The sequence below is a fragment of the Planococcus citri genome, chromosome 4 (genome assembly GCF_950023065.1).
Source record: "Planococcus citri chromosome 4, ihPlaCitr1.1, whole genome shotgun sequence".
Lineage (NCBI taxonomy): Eukaryota > Metazoa > Arthropoda > Insecta > Hemiptera > Pseudococcidae > Planococcus > Planococcus citri.
The window spans coordinates 27,414,161-27,437,050 of NC_088680.1; the positions used below are offsets into that span (position 1 = coordinate 27,414,161).

Below are 22,890 nucleotides of genomic sequence, written 5' to 3' on the forward strand. Positions count from 1 at the left end.
TAAACGGGTCGAGTATAATACACAACTCGATTTTTAGCTGACCAACTGCATATTCACGCCTTCTGGAGCAAATTCAAAATTCTGGAGAAATTGAAAAATCGCGCTGGAGGTTCCAGAATGGCTGGAAATTGTGAAATTTGGATTTGGGAGGTTAGTTTTGGACAAAATACAGCGATTCGCATGAATATCAAAAATTTCCACACAAACGGGAAACTTTTGATTTTTTTGATTTTTTAATTTTGAAAAAAGCTAGTCAAAAAGCCACATTTGAGGTGTCACTCTCAAAATCGGCTCAAATGTGGATAAACTCGTTAAAGAGGTTGAGTGTAATATACAACTCGATTTTTAGCTGCCCCCAACTTCATATTCACGCCCTCTCGAGCAAATTCAAAATTCTGGAGGAATTGAAAAATCGCGCTGGAGGCTCCAGAATGGCTGGTAATTGTGAAATTTGGATTTCGGTTATTAATATTAGTTTTGGGACTTATTTTGACCATTTTTATTGATCAAGTACGTACTTTTTTTGAAAAAAGGATAAATCGCCAAAAACAGTCAATTTTGAATTTTCAAAAATTCGCCAAAAATCGAAAAATGAACTTGGGCAGCTGAAAATTTGGTTTTGGGGGTTTTAGACTATGCTTTTTCCAAAAATCGCGGTCCCGTTCAAATCGGAGCGTGACACCTCAAGAGGTTCCCTTGTAAGCCGGGCATTTAAATAATTTTGAAGAAGAAAAATTTTTAAATAAAAATTTGATAATTTTAGTAAAAATCAGAAATTTTTATAAATAAGAAATTGGGTACATTTTTTCACAATTTTTTTCGAAAAATAAGATTTTTCATTTTGCGACTTATGGCAATTTACGTAAAAAATCGAGACTTTTCGATTACGAAAAAGCTAGTACATATTTTCAACAATAGAGAAAACTTTTTGTCAACTTTTGGAAAAAAATAAAACTTTTCAGATTTTTTTGCAAAAAACCTTGAATTTTGACAATTTTTAGCAAACAGCAAGACTGCGGATTTTTGGGGAAAAGCACTATTTTTTGGCAATCATTGGTCAAAAAATGGTACTTTTTCGAAGTCTTCGTTGAAAATAGGAGAAATCAGTTTTTTTGGTAAAAAAGCGGGATTTTTTGGTATAATTTTTACGAAGGGGAAATTGACAAAAGGTGAGATTTTTAGCTATTTTTGGCAGAAAGATAGACTTTGACTATTTTGCATTACTTACAGTCTGTTGAAAAACACTACAAAAGGCAAAAGCTTTAGAAGAAACATCCCCGTTTTCTGAATCTGATTCATCCGTAGTTGATGTTGATTGGTGATTAGAATTTTAATTCTGTTGAGTTGATCGTAGTTGTGTGAGAATAGAGAGAAAATGTGTAGATGATTACAGAGGAGAAATATGTGTACTTGGTTGATGGCTTTGGCCAGCATTATTTTAAGGTGAAATCATGAAGCGTTAAAAAGTAACATACCTTCCGAGTATTTAACCTGCTCATCTTGTGTTATACTACGTTATACAGGGTGTTTCATCAAACGCTTGTCTCATATAAATTGTCTTAAATTTGAAAATAATTGAAATTATTGCCATAAAATTGTTTAAAATGCTGTCCCTTCAAGTCCTGACGACTTTCTGTTCTATCTATTATTGTAGGGTTGTAGGATCTGGTTGAATTAAAAATACGACAAACTTCCGATAATAGACACCTTGTATAAAGTAAACAGTAAAGTAACGTTGCCTGTATTAAATAATGTACCCACTCATCAAGACCAAGCACCTGTATAGATTCAACAAATTACCAACCATAAATTGAAGAGAATAAATACCATTGTTTTTGTAAAAATGAAAAAATTTAGAAGCCTATTAACAAATTGTACGAGTAGGTACTTTATATTTACCTTAATTTAGAAGGCGATGCGCTCATCTGAGTCAATATTATGACCGTCCTTTAAAGTATAATTAAGGATATTGTCCATTATTTCATTATGTAACTTATTATCTATATTATGTATTTGCTAATACTCCAGTACCTTACCTATGTATATATCTCTTCGAAACGTTTTCGAGGCGAATTTATACGATTGTAGTAATTTCTTCAAGCATAACAAATTTAACGAATGATTTATTACTCCTTGAGTACGACGACTGTATAATCGGTTTTTATACAGTGAAATGTGAATTTATCAAAAATTTGACTTAATATCGTGTGTACAAATGAACGTCTGCCTACCTATATAAGTACATTATTGACTATTGTTGATGTACCTATAGACCTCTAGAGCTTATTTTGAGTTATTCTCAAGATTGTAACGAGTTCGTATTAAGATGACAAGTCGAATGCAATTTTTTTCAAACGAATTAGGCTGAGATTTTTCAAATTACGTTCTCATATTGACATAACTGTTCGGTGTTTGGGAACTGGTGAATGAGCGGTGTTGCGAAACAGCGACGACGGTTTGGAGAATGGAGATGAATGATCGCCGTCATGTTTAAATTTAACAAGTGCACTTATACTTAAATTTAAAGTCGTGATTCGCAAATTAATCTTTACCGAATTATTTCGTAATAAGATGGCTTGAATTGAATAAGTTCTCGATTGCTTGAAAATGTATGATTACCAGATTGTCGAGTTGATGATCTAATTTTAGGCTATACGATTTTTCACGCTTCGTTTTTTTTTCATTTTGAAATTTTTTTCATCTGTTACAACTTTTCTCGTAAATTTTAAAATTTATATGTAGGTAGTTCAAAATGATCGTTTTTTTTTTTTTTTTTTTTTTTAATAGAGAGGGAGAATAAGCTTTCTATTTTAACAACCATGCCCTTGCTTGACCCTGATTTAAACCATACTTACCGATATGGTTTATGGAATTGCATTTTACACACAGAACATGTTATCAAATCGTTATATAATTTCAACAGTGTTACCTTGAGGTCTTCCTTTTCCTCAGCTAGACCATTGTCATGATATTTTGACGATTGCAAGGTAAATTCAAAAACTAGACAGCTGCGCCAGCTGTAACAGTGTGTTCAGCTCAATTTAAAATATTGATAGCGAAAAAAAAACAATCTAAAATTGGCAAAAACAAGAACATTACTAAATCTCAAAAAAATTCATTTGAATTCGTAAAAAAATTGAACTAAATTTCTAAATGGGTAAAATTTAAAATTACCACTGGGAAATTTACTAAAAAAAAAAAAAAAAAAAAAAAAATGATAAAAAGAATCCATATTACAAATTGTGATATACTACCATGCCTATGTACTTATCCGGAGTAATACGGAGAGTCAACGTTGGTAACACTGGGACATCTACCAGCTTCCAGGTATCTCATACCGGGATGCTGGAAGATGTACCATCAGTGCTTAGGTTGGGTCGACACTTCTTAAGTCCTCAATTGTGAATGTGTTAATAGTAACAGTTAATGTGGTCATAGTAAAAAGAGTTCATTCTCTGTAAGCATTCGGTTGTTAACGTGATCTATATAAATTTGTTCATTCTAAATAAGTCAAATTGTTGATCGTACTGAGTTAAATTCATTAGTTATAAGTGTTATAATTTTATATCACTACCAACATTTTTATTAAATTTAATTCTAATAAACTCTTTTTTTTTGGGGGGGGGGGTGTTTTTAATTACTAGATTGAGATTATAACATTCACTTTTTTTTTGCAAAGAAATTGATTTGAAATCGTGAGAAAAAACATTTGAAATCACCACAGAAAATTCTTTACTAAATTGAAAATTGAATTCTATAAATGATCATCAAAATCACCACTACTGAATCAAACAAATTTTGGAACACCCCACCACATGACCCTACAGAGCTAAAATTCATATTCAGACTCAATTTCAACATGAAATGTATCATAAATTTCAATTTCAGCGAAATTAGAAATCTTCGATTATCTCCTACTCGTGTAATTATTTTCTAATTTGGAAAAATGTAGCCAATTATGAGTAAGCAGGGTAAAATCGAAGATTCTTATAATTTTGCTGAGATCGAAGGTTCGAAAAGGGGGAGGGTGCAAGATAGACTCGTCTAATGATTCCAAATCCTTAAACCGAGCATTTACTGGAAAATACAAACATTCATTACTCGTGCAGTTGAGATTATTAATTTTCAATTAATTTTTGAACCCAGCATCGTGCAGATATTAATCAATTTTTTTCCTTTTTTCTGTTTCTAGGTGCCATAGGAGCTCTGTGGAATGCTCCTTCGACGACACGCGCCGGCCTTGCTGGTCCTGCTAGTCGCACACATTTCACAATGTTTATCACAGGTAAGATTAAGAATCATCATTTTATTCATATACCTTACCTACTATTTAAATACAAAAGGAAAGAATAGAAAATACCTACAATATTCTCTTCTCTAGACGAGAAATTGATAATTCACGTATTTGCAAAAAAAAAAACCGATGGTGATATTTTTTGCACAAGAAAACTTACCTAGGTAAAAAATAAATACATAATGACTGGAAGTTGTCACGACACCTTGACCGTTTTTTGACCTCGTTATTAGTTCGTGAACTCTTTACATTGAATCGCACACGTTCGTTTTAAGAATTCACAGAGATTACTGTTTTCTTTCCTGAAACAATTTCGCGTTTCTTTGTATTTCGAACATTTTCATTTCACTTTTTCTCGATTCGGAAGATGTTTTGTTTTGGTAATGACCTCGAATCGGCGTATAAAAATAAAATATATAGGCCCACGCCACACGTTGTATGTATTTGCATGACACGAAGTGATATTGTGATATGATCGTTTATATGATTAGTTGAAAAGAAAGCCGAATAGATCAATTTTTACGATACCTTCACTCTCCGAATAGGTTTATTATAAATACAATGATGAGTTCACATGGGTTAATATTTTAAGGCAGGTCACCGCATTGTACAATGTGTAATTAATATGAAGTAATCGTATAATCTCAATCAAGATGAGAACTCATGTAATCAGGTACCTAATCAGGGATCATGCACATGGGAATTGTAACCAGTCAATTCCCATAGGATTTTTTTTTTATTAGATAGGTATAGATTACTTATACTTTGAATGAATAAAATTCTGATAAATTTTTATCATTTTGGTTACTTACATATCATAAGTTTAATCTACGGAACATAATAGGTAAATAATAAATATCAATTAAATAAATTTATCTCCCGTATAGAGACATGCGAGTAAGTAACATTTGGGAGAGGGGGGGGGGTGTCGTCGAATTACCTGCGAGTGAAAACATCACCTTCAAATGTTTAAAAGTGTTCTTGTAATTATGTACCAGCTACCTACATGCGAAGATCTGCTGCAGAAAAATCATTAAACGGCTCATACTGTTGTAGGTATAGATATTGATATTTTAAAAATTAATTTCACACGTACGTCGTTCGTGAATTTGTATTTAATTAGTCTGCCGTCTGCTCGGGCTTATTGCGAGGAAATGTTTTTATAAAATAAATAATTAAATTACGCATAATATGAATCTTACAATAAGGAAACGACGATGCATGAGCTGAGGTATGATGAAAACAGGGAGTTTCTGGTGTAGGTAATTTTTAAAGATGAGCGAAAGATTTTTCTGACGGACCATTATACCGGTCATTCTGGAACTCATCCTTAGGGCAATTTTTGATTTCTCCATGAATTGAATTTCTCTAGAAGACGTGGAAGTAGAGATGTGCACTTTTCAGAAAAGTAATTTTGGTGAAATGAAAAAGAAAAGTTCATTGAAAAGTGTGAAAAGTAAATCGTGTGAGCCTCATTTTAAAGCTCTCTGTTAACGCTTCCAATTGATGTATTTTCTGCCTATCTAAAACACACAAAAAAAACAAAATCATATTTTTTCACCTGCTTGATCGAAAAGTGGTAATTTTGAGCCTTTCTAGAGCTTCTAACATTTTTGGGTTTTTCTGTTTTGAAAAAAATGTTGTGAAAAATATCAAAATGCGATTCAGCGCCCATATATGGGTGCTGAATTGCGAAGGTGGAGGAGTGGAGAGAGTGAAACTTGATATTTGACTTCATCAATGAGGTCAGTGTTCTCTGATGAGTGATGAGTAAATTGATTGGTCACTCGCTTTTTTTTTAGTGAAAACTGAAAAGTGGAATGAAAAATAGGAACTTTTCTTTTCAACTTTTCATTGAAAAAAAAGTACTTTTCACTTTTCAGACTGCACATCTCTACGTGGAAGTCAATTGGATATAGCTAAAAATCGTTTTGATAGAGTCTACTCGAGTGTGTTTTTTACCCACTATACGAGGAAAAAATTCAAAAAAACGAAAATTTTTCTATTCTGTGAGTTTTTGAAATTTGCACGAATGTCTAAAATTAAGCTTTGAATCTGAAATTCATTATTTCGAATCATTCTGAGCCCTCCAAACGATAGAAGGCGAAAAAATCAATGTGGGTTGTTAATAATCGAATTGATTACGTATTCTCGACCTATTCAACGAGTTTAGTCACTTTGGCCAAACTTCCAGCCGGACACTTGAAGTGTGTTCTTTGACCAGAACAGGTATTTTTAATGATGACTGGAAAATAAGCCAAACGTCGATTTCTAACAGTCCAAATTACTCATGCCTTCTGGAGAAATTCAAAAATTCTAGAATAAATCGCATCGACAAAAATAGCACCTAAATTTTACCAAAAGTCAGGTTAACGAAAAGCCAGGTAGTTATTTAATTTTAAAATCGTCAAGAATCAAAAAATTTTTATTGTGAAATGAGGATTATGGGATTCTGGGACAATCCTTGACTATCCCTTTTTACCCCAAACCCCAAATGACAATTTTCCCACATACATTTTTCTCAAACCTTTTTTTTACCAACTACAGAATTCTCAAATTCCATTTCCGGAATTAATATTCCCTGAATGACCATTCCCCCACCCATATGAATTTTCCCCAAAAATATAATTTCCAAATGAAAGAATTTATTGTAATTTTAGTCACAAAATGAAACTTTCAGGAAATTTTGACAAACCAAAAGGAAACCCCTCAAGTAAATTAGATCAACGAGAAAAAAAACAGATCTTTTTGAAATTATGGCAAAAAAGTATCATTTTTTCAACCTGAAAATTTTGACTAAATATACATAAAAAAAATTCTTTCTAGAATTTTGGCAAACAGGCATGACTTTTTGGTGATTTTGATTTTAAAAATGTTTATTTTGCAAATTTCATAAAAATATTTTTAATGTTTGCAAAAAAATGTTGTCAATTTCGATAACAGAAATTGTTGTTTACGTAAACAGACTAACCCCCCTCCCCCCAAAAAAAAACAAATGAAAAAAGGAATACCTACTTACTTTATTCTCCTTTAGACAAATAAAGACTACAAAAAAGAAATGTGTGAGATTTTGACAAAAATGTATGATTTTCTCTATCTGAAAATTTTGACTGAATATAAAAGTTTTTTCCTAATGACTTTTATTCTTTCTCTTTTAGACAAATAAGGGCTAAAAAAATAATTGTGAGATTTTGGCAAAAAAGTATTATTTTCTCTGTCTGAAAAAAAAATTTTCGTAAAGACTTTTTGGTAATTTTGATTTTGAAAAAGTTGATTTTACAGAATAGTTTCGATAAAAAATAGCTTACATAGGTAAAAACACTAACAAAAAAAAAAAAAAAAAAAAAACGAAAAAAGGCCATTTGCGATAAAGAAACAAATTCAATAATTCTTTCTCTTTCATAGGCAAATAATAAAACAGATTTTTGTGAGATTTTGGCAAAATGTATGATTTTTTAATGTGAAAATTTTGATTAAATAATGTTTTTTTTTTCAAAATTTTGGCAAACAAACAAGATTTTTTGGTAATTTTGATTTTTTTGGAAATTTTTACAAAAGTGTTTTCATTTAATATTAACGATAACTTTTTTAAATTTCGACGAAAAATAATTTTTACAGTTCTGATGAAAAAAACAACATTATCTGTGACAAAAAAGGAATATTTCGTGGATATCTTGTCCAAAAAAATGCCTTTTCTGCAATTTTGGCGAAACACAAAACTTTTTGGCTATTTTGAAAGGAACCAGCATTCTGATTACCCTGCCAAGAATCAGACTTTTCTAGGTAGGTAGTTCTGATAAAAAAAAAAAATAAAAAAAAATAGAATTTCTTGCAAATTGTTTATTTTGTTTTGGTAAAAATGAAACAATTTTTTTTGAGGCGATTCTAAAAAGCCTGGGAACATTTGTCTACACCTAGAAAATCCATAAATAGGTATTAGGTACCTATTTCAAAATTTTGAAATTGATTGAATACCAGCAAAATTATTACTATTGAAATTTCTGGAGTTCAGTGTTGAACAATAGAGGGTATGAACTTTGTATTGTACCTATACAGCTATTACGAAACATTATTAATGGCTTTTCCAACGTGTGAAGTAAATTACCTATTTTACAACTGATACAGACCTGCATCAGTGACCAGTGACACACAAAGATAAGTCGAATAATGCTTCATTTTAAATGTATCGACGAATTTTCAATGACTCTGTTACAATTATAGAGTCCTTTACTTGCAGTGTGTGCGATTAATAATCATTGATCATGATCAAACACAAGAGCCGAAAAGAATTGAAAAAGTTGAATCTAATTAATCGAATTTTCCATATTTAAATCATTTTAACCACAATTTTTTCGATTATCTATTCAGTCATTGGTTACCAATCCAATCTACCGCTATACCTACCTAATTACCTAGGTACTTGCAAATGAATCGTACAATGCTGTAGACCATTACTTCACACTTTTGTTTATCATCTACTGGGTACCTATTAGGCATAATAATGTATGTACTTAGCTACTGTATCTAGTATTCAAATAAAGGCTACGGCTGTTCGGGCTGTTTAAAATGAGTAAAGTAATGTTATTTTAATGACTAGTTGCAAAAATACATACGTACATACTCAGCATCACTATTTAGATACTCATTGCGTGTATTTTAATTTTAAATATGTGCATATTTTTCTCAAAAATTCATTCAAAATTACACCCGGATTATTACATAGTACACGCATAGTAATAATTTTTATGAAAATATACTCACGAGGATATAGGATAGTTGCGGAAAAAAATCAAGCACTAGGTATCTTTGACCCATTCTAGGTACCTACCTATCTCTCGAAGATTTCCTTCTTACCGAGCATAAATAATAAATGTGTTGAAAATTAGCTCGCAGCAGTAATTTTATATTAATTCAAAATCCTTTTTTTAAAAAGAATCTTTTCACGTAAAATAATAAAAAAAAAAAGAATAAAAGACTGATTTCAAAAACTACGGAAAAAAGTAAAACGACCGATATTATTCTTTTTATAACTAAATCCGCCATTTATTTACACTTTCGCCTTCGATAATAGAGTACTGAACGAGCATATCAAATATTCGCACAATTCAATGTATAAAATAATTTATTTACCATTTTTACTTTTTTCCATTTTTTTTTCTTCTTCGCCAAATTTTCTACAAATGTCGTAAAAGAACAAGAAGTGGAACACTTTCACATACATACATACATACCTACATCGAACATTATATGGCTACAGATGACGTATGAATGAACAAGTATGTCAAACATAAATCGTTATAAATGTATACAAAATTATCATTATGAATCATCATATCGCTCAGACGATACCTATACTCTTGGTAGGTATATCTAATAAATATTTTAAATACCGCACGTTGAACCTCCTCTATGAGCTGAAATATACGTAGGTCTGTCTCCGTTCAATGGCTTATGGTGAACTTGTCCATTCATGTGTGTCATGAAGAGCGAATTAATAGCGATGTCGATGCGCTTATTTTAATATTTTGTAGATTAAAAGAGAAATTATGATTTGTGACCGCCTCGATCATTGTTTTTTCTCTATACTTAATTAGTAAGTGTATAGATATGAACTATACGTTCTTATAGGTATAATTACCTACAATGGAATCGTGGGTTGATTTTTCGTGTCATTGCTCGTGACATTGTGTGTATCGAATTATTTTGTACGCTAATTTCCGAATTAGGTAAGTGGTGGATTGAAATGAAGTGTGATACGAATAAGGAAGGATTCTACATTTACCTTTCGAGGAAAAAGAATGCACGTATACTTTCAAAGTGATGACGAATGAGTGCTACGAGTATAATTTTTTAATGTAGGTTTTTAAAACTTGTATATGACCTTATACAGGGGTGTAATTTGGAAACATTTTGATATTTTGAGCAATGATTTTTTTCGGCGGTAGATGAAATAAGAATGTGAGAAATTAAATGTAGAGACAAATTCTGGGGGGGGGAGAAGAATCTTAGGTATCTAGTAAGCATGACCAATGATAAAATTGTTGGCACTTAATTTTTTCATCTTGTCAAAATTTAAATTCCGGAGAAATTGTGATTTGGGAGCTGTTACACCCCCCCCCCCCCCCAGTTCGAGCTCAAAATCTTGATTTATCGAAAAAAAATCAATTAGGTATTATATGGTACCTACAAGATACAATTCGATATATCACATGCCCCAGATTTTTTTTGAAAGTTTTGCCCAAATTTGGGGGAGGAGGTGCTCCTTCTCCATTGAGAGATCTCATCTCGAAAATTAAATATTTCAAAATAGCATAAAAAAGTAGGTACATCTGTTGAAATTTTTTCAAAATTTTAAATGGTAGCTTCCACTTACAGCACCATTTTGAAATTTGAATTTTCAATTTGAAAGTTCAACTTTCAACTTTTGAAAATTTCAAAATACCTACCTAGAAGTTTAAAATGCAATGCCCTTTCAAACTGTGAAATCAGTTTTGATCAAAGTATTATAGCTTTGGAGGTATGTGCTGCTGAAGTTGAGTACTTCGAGACAATGTGAAAATAATTGTAGCCCCCCCCCCTCTCTCACTGAAGAGGCTGGGACCAAACTGATTGCGCGTTTCTTACTTACTGGGTGGGTAGACATTGTAAAAATAAAATTTGAGCGAAATCGAAGGACATGACTCAAAAACGTTGGTCGAATTGAGATGGAATGACCCTACTTAGTACGTACATTAGCCCAAAATTTGGTTTGAAGGATTTTTCGAGATGAGAATTTTTTTTCATCTTTTCAAACGCATATGAAATTTTTTTCCAAATTGTGGTTTTTTGAGTACCCCTGGACAGATTGTAAACGAGAAAAATCGCACTAGATAGTCTTGTTACGGATTGGAAATTTTTACCTATCAAATTAAGTATTATCAAGATGAGGATTTTTGGTAATTTTTGAGTTTTTTTTTACTTCTAGGGTTAAATGTGATTGAAGTGCATCCTCACTAGCAGAAAATTTTTTTGAACATGACGATGAAAAATCAAAAGACCATCCAAAAATCAATCATCAAACAAAATTATTTCCTGAAATGGAATTCTATTTTTTAATTTTTGGAACATTAAAACAAATGTAGCCCTATGCGAGTATATCCTATTTAAAATTAATCAATTCGAAATAGAAGACTGAAACTTGATTTATGTATCTTCGTGTTTCGATCTCCAGAATTGAATTGTGATGGTTTTGACTCGCTCTGGAGCCTCTAGCAAATTTTTAGACTGTCCAAGTTTTCGAAAAATATCACTAAAATATAAATTATGTAATTTGAATTAGCAGAAATGGTTTTCCTAGGGTCCTAAATCATTTTGAGGGAGATAATAAAAATGCTGAATTCAATTTTATGGAAGCTTAACCTCATTTGAGCCCTTATTATGAGATTTTTTGAAAACTGAAAAATTGAAAATCCGCCGAAGACCTTGAAACAGCTCCACCACTAATTGATTTGGAAAGTCAAAAATGCAAAAGGATCCCAATTTCAGTTTTTTTCTGATTATTGTTGAGGTTTTTTTTTTTTTTTTTTTTGTGAAACCCAAGTCTTAGAATTTTTAAAAATTTTCCAAAAATCGAAAAATGATATTCAGATGTTAAAATTTGGTTCATTTTGCGCTTTCGATTTCCTATGTAAGTTCAAAAATAGTGATTTTATAATTAGGTAATTCGAAATTTTTGTAGATAGGTTCCTAACCCCAGTTCAAAAGATACCATCATAATCGAATTCGACGACCCCAAAAATACATTTTCATTTGATGTTTCACATTGCTCACGTGAGAGAATTTTTTGGACTTGCAACCTCAGCCCCACTCAAAAAAATTTGGGAAAATCATAATTTTGCCTTCGGACACTTTATAAAACCGCTTACAAATTTTGAAATATTAAAGGAGCAATGTGAGGTCAGTAGTGAAGACAAATTTCTATGAATTCTCTGGTGAGACGTGAGTTGAAGTGGGCGGGGGGAGGGGTCGAAAAATAATACAATCTTTGGCGCTTCAATGAGAAGCTTCACTGGAATGTTGCATTTTTTCGGCCAATTTTTCAAAATCTAAATTCCAAATCTGAAGATTTTTTTCTCAAAAGAAATTTGTGATTATAATTTGAGCTGGTACGAGTAGAAGAGTATAAACACTTTTTCAATGATTTTATGATCTGGACACCAGATGTAGGTCTGAATATGTACTTATTAGGTGCTCACTGCTTACCTACTACCTATTCTATTACTCTGTAGACTGCACCACGATTACTTGTGTTACGTTCATTACTGTACTCGTATTTTATAAGTCACTGGACTATATTACGTTTGTGCGTGATATTTTAATAAACTTGAAGCAAAATGCAATGTGGTATACTGTACTTTTGGTTAGTCGTACGTTACTTAAAAATTACGTGCTCGAACAAATTAAATTGCCTAGGCCGGCATAAAGAGTTACGCGTCCTCATCTACTTACTCGTATTTGATACGGGCAAATTCGTTCGTGCAGCGAGATAAAAAACGCATAGGTGGGTACTGGTTAGGCAGGGTACCGCAAACGGCAAACCGGGTATATAAACAGCTATAGAGAACTATAGATATGCATAACATTAACACGTTTTTCGTAGAATAGTATACATCTACATACCTACGACTAGGTAGGTAAATTGAAATGAAATAATTGAGCGATCAGTAGAATAAGATACATATAACAGAACAGTATCTAATGAGGGCGCATGTGTCTGTCTGTGCCGGTGCGTATCACTTTGCGACGAGTTAATTCGTACTCTATGGACTGGAGTGGATGTAGCCTATATATTGCATTCAGAATTCTTATGACCTGCTGTGGGTCCGAAAGAAGAAAGATAGGAAAAGGAAGCGTTTATTATTGCGACAATGCAAGCGTAATGAAACGAATACTCTGACGAATTTACATGATAATACGATAGACGAAGGATACCCCTCTATTCAGGTTAACCCGATAGATATCCTATAATAAAAGGAATTTCAGGTATGTGTATTCTCGTATGTGTTTGTGGACTGTGGTTATAGTAAAGAAGGGACAGAGACACAGCGCGACCGCGACGGAAATACGAAAAGAGAACCGGCTTGTAATATGGTGGGTGGACTCAGGTGTGAAACAAAAGTACCTACTCTCTGTTAACACGTTTTTCTCGTATTTTTTTCAAACCGTGATAATGAATATTGAAACGTAATTAGAAAATGAGATTTCTAGGTAAGGTGTTCCCTTTCTTCTTTCCTAGATGCACCTATACTTAGAAGTACTTATAGGTATTCCCTTTGGTACAATTTGAACCGTAAAATTCTAACATATTTGTAGAAAAAATTGGATTTTTATCACGCTTACATAATTTTTTTTATTTAAATAGCACATTCTTATATTATACAAATTCGATCATCGTTTAATTTAATTGCATTTAATTAGGTAAATAAATACCTTACATATATATGTACCTAGGTAGGTGATACTCGTAAATCTATCGTGATTTTTCTCCAAGTTTTACGATTTTTATCGATTACGTATCTAATGTTTTTTTTTTATTTGTTTTCAGATTCCACAAAATAACTTATTTACCTGTCCAGTGGGTAAGTAATTATTGTGAAAATATATACAAAATTACAAATGCATTTGCAATGTATCGTATACCTATTAGCCTATACCTAAGTGTAGTTTTATGCGAAGAAAAAGTAAATACGCGAAGGCGTGTTCAAGGTATTAAAACTGATATGTAAGGCCAAAGGTGATTTTTTTGTCTTGTTTATACACCATACCTTTTGTTATCTAACGAGAAACCTAACTTACCCAATAATCTTTTATTATCATTCGTCGAGGTTTATGGAATGATGCTGGATCTTTTTCCTTATTGATTATTTTGATTGTATTAAGGTGCACTTAAATTGATAGGAAAGTTTTGGCTATATTTCTCAATTTTTTGGAATTGGCAATAATCACTCCAAAAAAATTGGTACCACTGCGTTGCAAAATATTTAGTCAGTTTCAGAAATTGTGCCTTTTGTTGTTTAAGCATAATTAAGGCGAAATATTTGAGCATGAAAAATTTTCGAAACACGAATTTACCCCCAAAAAGCACTACCATGACATCTACTCATTGAAACCTGCCAAGTTTTGACCTCGTATGTCAATTTTAAGACAAAAAGTGACTAAAAAAATGAATTTTTTCGACCCTGTGAAAAGATGTGAACTAGGGGAACTAAGGTTGGTGGGTAAAAATCCATGGGCACTTTTGACTTTTGAGACACATTTTCATTCCACGTGAAAAATTTGGATTTCCTAGGTCAATTTGAAGGGACTGTGTTTTGATTTAAAGGTCAAAAAATGCAAACAAAAATAATCGCTCAAAAATTGACTTCATCGAACCTGGAAAAGGATCAAATACGATTATCAGGTTAGATGTGTAGAGGACACTTCTGTGGCGCCTCCCCATTCTATGGGACAAATTGTGACCTCCTACTAGGTCAATTAAGCGGGGCTTCGGGCTGGTTTAGAGGTCGAAAGCCCAAAAATTAGCTTAAAAATTAACTTTTTGGACCCCTGGAGATGGGTCAAATATGTTTAGATGGTTGAAGCTCGTGAACTTAATCAATACATAATGGGCCAAATTTGAACTGTCAATGTAATTCTGATAAGAGGGAGGGGAAAAAATGGCAGGTAAATCATCAAGTTTTTTTCATCTTCAATAATAAAGAAATTGGCCTTAGAATGGGGGTACTGAAATTTTGATTGATCACAGTAAAAATACTTTTCCATTGCTCAGTTGAACCCTGAGGTGGTCTTGGATTTTGAATCTGTTCTAATTTAGGTAGGTAGAGCCAACCACTCTATTTACGATGTAAACAAGTTAGGTACAGTAAATTTTGGTTACTTAAAAAAAAAAAATTTCCCCTAAATCTCGGATCTACGTAGTTTGTGAAGAAAACAAGAAAAAATGTTCAAAATATCAACAGTGATTATCTAATATTTAAAAGTAAACGCTTTTTTTTCTTTTCCAAAAAAGTCTAGAAGGTCTCAATATTCCGCAAAAAATCCCCAAAAGTTGTCACTTTTTTGACCAAAATTATCAAAAATTGTCAAAATTGCGAAAAAGTAGGTACCTATTACATTTTTGCCAATCTAAAAAATTCTTGCTTTTTATTGCTGAAATCGTACAATTATTGCTTTTTGCAAAAAATTGACAAAATGACGCTTGTAGCAAAGTTTCTAAAAAAATCTCACTCTTTTCCAAAAATTTCCAAATTGTCAAAGTTTTTCTTTATACTTAGCAAATATTGATGTGACGTATGTCTGATCCCCCTCCAAAAAAAATAACTCAAAAGTCTCGATTTTTTACAAAAAGTACCACTTTTTGCCTATATTTTCCCAATAAACGTCATGCTTTTTGCAAAAATTGTACAAAATTCTCGCATTTTAGTAAAATTGCCAAAAACTTTCGCTTTTTTTGCCAAATTGCCAAAAATTGCTAAAAAGCCCTGCCTTTTGCCAAAATTATTATTGAAGTTACGTTTTCTGCTAGTTTTTTTGCCAAAAATTGCTACAAAAAAATGTTGTTTTTTTACAAAAAAATCCAAAAAGGCTTTTTTCCCCCAACAATTGTCGTCGTCTCTTCACAGGGAATTGAGAGATTCTCACTATTGTTGATCAAAATTACCAAACAAATCTTGCTTTTTTAATCAAAATGTTGCAAAATTAATTTTTTGACAAAAATGACAACAAAGTATCTTTTTTTTGCATTAATTGCCAAAAAGTTCTTTTTTCTGCTAAAATTGTACGAGTTTCTATAGAATTCCATTTTCAAGTTTATTTAATTATAAACGAAAAGTCCTGTTTTTTTTAGTAATTTTTTTGCATTAAAATATTTAATGTTTTACCATTTTTTTGGTTCCTTTTAAAAACTTTTTCGGTTAGGTACCAAAGTTGATGTGTTTTGAAAAAAATGAGTGTGTGCTCTGCTTGAACGAAACCAAGCTAGATCGAAAGGGCACGTCCTAAAACCTTCGGTAATCAGAATTCCAGACGCGTGAGCTCAGTTTTTTGATTTTTGACAAATTTTTAAGAATTTAGGTAAAAAATTAAGAAAAAAAACTTTTTCAAAGGCAATTTCTCAACTAGGTACAAATTCATGAAACATAAATATTTTGAGCAAAGTGAGCCAATGTTAATAATTTTTTTCAATAAACTCCCATACAGGTATCAATAACTACTGTCTTGGGTCATTCTGAAGCCTTCTCAGCGATTTTTTGATTGTCTCCGGAAGTTTAAAATCGCTTTGGAAGGGTCTAGATTGAACTTTGACATCGATATCATTGATCTGAGCTTATTAAGCTTGGGCACCCTCTCAACCGTCTTATGTGGTTGTCGTGAAATTCCAGTGGTGTGACCTTTAAAAAAATGTTTGACCAATTCAAAAATTCCAGATGAAATAAAACGATCAAATTTTTAAAACAGGATATAATGAGCAATTTTTTCGACAAGGTACATACTACATACATATTTTTTAGAGTGCCTACCAAATCTCAATTTGACCTTTTTGAAGCCTCAATCAAGTTTTCATATTTCTCCAAAAATTCCAAATTGCTGGTCAAAAATTCACGTTTGAACTCACGCTGCTGTTGCAATAACCATATGCAAAATGGTCGAGAGATGCCTAATGGGCTAAAGTTCTAGAAGATTAAAAATAATGCTGGAGACTTCGAAGTGGCTCGAAACTACTCTCGCCAAAAACACAAAAATGAACTTTAGCTTCTCAAATTTCGGTGGGGGGAGGGTTAGGACATGCTCTTTCGATCTAGCTGGGTTTAGTTCAAATCGGAGAGTGGAGTTCAAAATATTCCCTTGTGAGAGTAACGATCAGAAGACACTTGCACATTGATATTCATCTTACGAGTAGGTACGAGTAAATATTATATTGACTGTATTTGGCTATCGATTGGTAAATACCTATAGTGTTGAAATTGATCTCATAATTAACGTCAATACTTTATTAAAAAAATAACATGATTTATAGCCAATAAAAAATGAAATTAAATCAATTAAGTTAGGTACTCATCTTTTAAAGACGCTACCAAATTACGGAAGAGAAAAAGGCTCGTTAATTCGAAGTATTAAAAATTAATTTGCACACGCACCTGATCTCAATTGGTACCCTACCTATAATTTTTTGAATTCGATATCTCATTGGCCATTGGGTATGCGAGGATTGAACTACCTTTTACCGAGAAGTTTTGCAATCAAATACCATTACATCTTATAACCACAGATTTTTACGAGTGCAGCAGCAGCATCTCGAAGGTGCGCAGATCTTCAGAATTATATCCTACCTATCTCAACAGGTTTTTCCATTTTGAAGACGACTCTTCATCGCATCTCGGTTCTTGAAACGACAGCTACCTGAAGTCCGCATTGGCACGCGTTGCTGTAGCCATTAAGAATAATACCTACGTTTTCGCATTTTCAAGTACCTAAGATTGTTCTACTTAGATTTCGGGGAAAAACGTGCGAATCTGAAACCGGACATTTAAATTTTGGATGACTTCCATACGTACCTTTATACCTACAAAATTTATTGCATGATTTTCTCGTTATTGACCTGATGACTACCTACTTACCTATAGGGTCAAATCTACCTAGTCCAATATCGTGTAAATGTATCAGATCACAAATGTACCTTGAAATTACTCTTGAATTTTTTCAATAAAGTGTAAGTACAGAATTAATGGGAGATAGGTACTCGTATAATAGAATAGCATAAACAACAACGACGACAACGAAAAAAAAAAAAAAAAAAACACAACTCGAGAGAAACTCATAGTACCTATTTACTTGACAAACCAATTAGAAATTTCTTTCTAACAATTGTAAAAAAAAGGAACATTTTGTAGGTACAAAACAAAATAAGTAAATAAAAGATCAAGTATTGAAATGTTATGCAGTTTTAAACTCATACTACACGCATGTCTACGAGGTTAAAATTGCGACCAACTCGTAGTTTCACGCTTTTATATATGTATTCTATTACATAAATTCCACGTGAAAAAGTGACTGGCCTAATTTATAGAGGAGATGCGAAAATAAGTGGAATCCATCTAGCGCAATGACCTGTAGTTATACAGCCAAGTTGATGCCATTTACGGTAGAAAGCGCTTTCAACTCGATCACATCGTATAGATCTTTGGCGTAGGTATACGAAAAATGGCGTGCAAAATTTTGCCAAAAGTGTTTCAGATATGGTGCATGTACTTAGAAAAATTACCTATTCTTTGTGAAATTCGCCAAGTAAGTGATGGTGCCAAGTTTTGAAAAATAATAACGATGCCTATAATAATTTTGTGTCTGGTTTTTTCTTCGTATTTTATTATACAAGGTGTCCTTTCCTGTCAGTAAAACTTTAAGGGATGCAGTACCTAAACATGTATTTTGAGGTGCATTTCCTTGTTGAAAATAGGGAGGGGTAGGAGAAGTTGAGGAAAAAATTGTCCATCAATATTATTTCGATATTTTTTGTTGTTTGTTGTTTGATTTAACTGGTTCTGTGAAAGATGAAACTGCTGACAAGATTGTGCATGTGGCAGAGTTGAGCTAAGAATAAAAAGTACTGGAGAGGCTTTGCATTTTTTGTTACGTATAAAACCATAATCTTTCTCAGAAAAATTGCTGACAAGGGTACCTTTTGAACTTGCATTTATCAAATTGAACGAAACCGAGTTAGATCGAAAGTGCATGTCTCAAAATCTCTGTATCCAAAAGTTCAGGTGCCTAAGTTAATTTTTAAATTTTTGAGGAATTTTTCAAAATTTAAAAAATTTAAAAAAAACTGTTCAAGAGCAATTTTTAAATTTTTTTAAAGGATGATGAATTTTTTGAACAAAGTTGAACCGATGTGAATAAATCCTTCAATTTCAACTCTCAAATGCCAACCACTACTATTTTTGTACCATTCTGGTACCCCCCCGTAATTTTTCAAAACATCTTGGAAGGGCTAAAAGTTAGTGAAGATCGGTATAAATGATCAAAACCACTGTCTATACAAATGTCTAGACTCGTAGATTGGCATCCTGTTCATTTCAATTTGATGGGACACTCTGTACGTCTTCGAATACGATTCCAAAAAGAAACTTTCTAACAGAAAGCAAATTTCAAACAAATCATGTGAACTTGAAATAGGCAAATACGCGTAATTTTTGTGCCAGGTGTTTTGCATGCGTTAATGATTTTCTCGATGTTGAAGAACAATTGTTCTTTCCAACACGTAGGTACCTAGGTATACGGTTCCTTCGGCACTTAAGATATCATTTTGCATACCAAATGTAGATTGTAGGTATACGCATATTAACCAATTTACCATACAATTCGAGTATTCGGTAATTTGTCCTTTATGGGAATTTAATTACACGTTTTTCTTGGCCGAAAAGCGGTAAATATGCAAATAACTGTTCCATCGAGAAGAAAGCCATCTCCAGAGGTGATGATTTAACTATCATTATGGACGACACGTTGAATGGAAAAATTATATAGGCATCTACTTCATTTTTATTTCTAGCACTCGTGTAGTGAAATTTGAATTGAATTGTATACGTCTGTCTTACCCAGGCATCTACGAATGTGCATATTTCTTTTTTTTAGTCGGTTTCATTATCGCTGTATTTTCACTAAGTAGATATCTAGGTACCTAATATTCCTTATTTCCATGTAGAAAGGAAACTGATAGAAATTTTCAATTAAAAATGAAGTAATCTTTAATGCACCGTTTGAACTTTGAAGATTTCACAATATTTTCGGTTTCTTAAATTGCCATGTCCTTGATGACGAAAGTACATAATTTTGATGTGTATACTTAGTTGAGCTTTTGTTACAATTAATTTATTCCCATACCTATACCTATTATTATACGATATCAATGACTACCTATAATACCTATATAAATTAATAAACTAATTTCAATTTTGTTTTGTGTTGTTTTTCAGGATGGGAACTAAAAGGCTTACACTGTTACAAATTTTTTAGTATAAGGCATTCGTGGGAGAGTGCAGCTCAACTTTGTAATAGGTAAGTTCAAAATTCATTCTACTTGTATACTTCATTAATACTTAGGTAGGTATATTAAAAATAAAGATGTGTGAGAACTCTGATCAAATTCAATGGAGACCTTCATTTTGAATTGAAAATCACTCAAAAAAACTTTTAGCTTCGGTGGTGCCCTGCCCCCTGGAAAAGAGGTAATTATGGTTCCACAAAGAGGAGACATTTTTGAAAAGAATCATAGTTTTTTCGCTCTAGACTCTACTCAACCTGTTCTGGGACAAATAGGAAATTCTGCGACAACCTAGGCCATTGCCATCAAAATCCAAGACCATTTTTAGCAGGGCTCGTACTTACTAATTGTCTTCGCCTCCTCGCTTTCTGCCAAAAATTGCAAAAAATTTCGTTTCTCGTCAAATCTGCCAAAAAGTCTTGTTTCTTGCCAAAAATTGTCGTCTTTTTGGTGGAAAATTCCAAAAAATTCTCACTTTTTTGCAAAAAAAACTACTTGAAAATCTTATTTGTTAAAAAAATTGATTAAAAAATCTCACTTCACTCAAGTACAAAAATTACGAAAAAGCATTACTTTTCAGTAGTCTAAAATGCCTGAAAGTCCTGCTTCATTTTCAGAAAAAATGAGAAAATTCTCGTTTTTACCAAATTTTTTGAAAAGTCTCGCTATTTATGTAGGTACTTACTTAAAATTGCAAAAAAAAATCCATAAATCCTGAAAAGTTTTGTTATTTTGCCAAAATTTGTTAAAAAGATGATTTGTCTTTGCTAAAATTGCCAGTCTCGCGTCTTGTCATTTTTCAAAATTGCCTAAAATCTCGTTTTTTTTTGTTTAATAAAAATTTGTTAATAAATTTTAGTTTTTTGCGAAAAATCTTGAACAGTTTGAAAAGTCTTGTCATTTTTCAGAATTGCCTTAAAATTTCGTTTTCTTTTTATTATTTTTTTTAAAATAAAAATTTGTCAGAAAACTTCGGTTTTCTGAAAAAAATCTTGGACGGTTTGATTATTTCATAAAAAATGTCCAAAAAATTTCGCCTTTCCCCCAATGTTGCAAAATATGTATGTAGACTCATTTTTTTTTGACAAAAATAATTGTAAAAATGTATCACTTTTTTGCTTATATTAATTGTCAAAAAGTTTTGCTTATTGCTACAATTGTCAAAATACTGATCGAGTTAATTATCAGATTTTAATTGGAACGTTTTGTTTTGGTTTTTTTTCATTACATTTCATTGAAAACCCATTTTTTCTGCTTTAAAATGTTGTGTACCCGTTTTATAGAGTTTTTAATTACTGTTTCGGACTTTTTAGATTGCAAAAGTTACTTTTTTTGGGGGGAGAGGGAGCGGAAATCGAGTACGAGCTCTGCTATTGAGGTTCTTCTGAGCGGATGAAAATTCGCAATTGAAGTATTTTTGGGTGAATTCATATTTTGAAAAAAAAAATTTATCAAAATTTCGCATTACCTAACTAACTACTAATCCAAAAGATCGAAAGCTATCAGTTCTAAAACTGGAGAAATATTTCGGAACCCAGTGGTGCCAATTTTTGGGTTATTATTGCAAATTTTAAAAAATTATGAAAAATAGCAACCTATCAAATTTTTTGGTGGCTTGAAATGAGCAATAATGACCAAACCATTGGTACCACTGCGTCGCAAAATATTTTCCCTGTGCCAGAAATGATATCTTTCGAGAAGAAAAAATTTGCAAAACACAATTCCACCCAAAAATAAACAATTTATAAATTTTCAACTACTCAGTCGAACCCCAAACCAGGTCTTTGATTTTGATGGCAATGGCCTGGGTCAACACAGAACCCCAAATACTATCTTTTGGAACTGGGTCATTTTTCCGAAGCTGGTTGAGTAGGACCTTGATTAAAAAAACACAATTTTTTCGAAAAGGTGGCCTCTTTGGGGACCCATATCTTCTCTTCAGGGAAGCCTCAGGAGCTAAAGAATGTTCTGCGAGTAACTTCCAAATCGAAATGAAGTTTCCACTGAATTTGGTTAACATTTTTTTGACACGTTTCCCCCTACGATCAACACCAGTAGATACCGTAGTTTGGGGTAATATCGGCCGGGTTTTGGAGGTTTTTTCAATGCGTCTCCACAATGGGGAGACTTGGGGGGTTGAAATTTGAAATGAAGGTACCTTGAAGGCTTGAACCTTCTGCTATCGATTAATGTGTGCAAAATTGGATTTGGATTATATGTTTTTGATTTATGGCTTCTCAAAAGGTGGCCGATATTAGCCAGCAGTTTGGCTAATATCGGCCACCTTAAAAATTTCCCATAAAAAATCAGTTTAAAATTTCTCAAATTTTTCATTTACTGTTAGAAATTGAAAAGCAGTCCATTTTAGGCGTTTATTGGTCCATCTCCCCAAAATTGGTCGAGTGCAAAAGATAATATTGGATATTTCTACTGTATCGGCGCTGTCATTGCTCAAAATTTCAAAAATTACTTATGGTGGGCCCAATTTTGCATTTCTTATCTTCAGACTTACTTTTTA

The 22,890-nt window shown here is 32.4% G+C and overlaps 1 protein-coding gene across 2 annotated transcripts in view; it reads left to right on the forward strand.

Annotated features, from left to right (window-relative positions):
* Positions 1 to 22,890, forward strand: part of uif (sushi, von Willebrand factor type A, EGF and pentraxin domain-containing protein uif) — a 106,613-nt gene that overhangs the window by 59,984 nt on the left and 23,739 nt on the right. For both annotated transcript variants that reach the window (XM_065360338.1, XM_065360339.1), the window contains exons 2-4: positions 4,193 to 4,285; positions 13,878 to 13,911; positions 20,305 to 20,386. In XM_065360338.1, coding sequence (XP_065216410.1) covers positions 4,214 to 4,285; positions 13,878 to 13,911; positions 20,305 to 20,386 — 188 coding nt within the window. In that variant the 5' untranslated portion in view covers positions 4,193 to 4,213. The remainder of the gene's footprint in view (positions 1 to 4,192; positions 4,286 to 13,877; positions 13,912 to 20,304; positions 20,387 to 22,890) is intronic.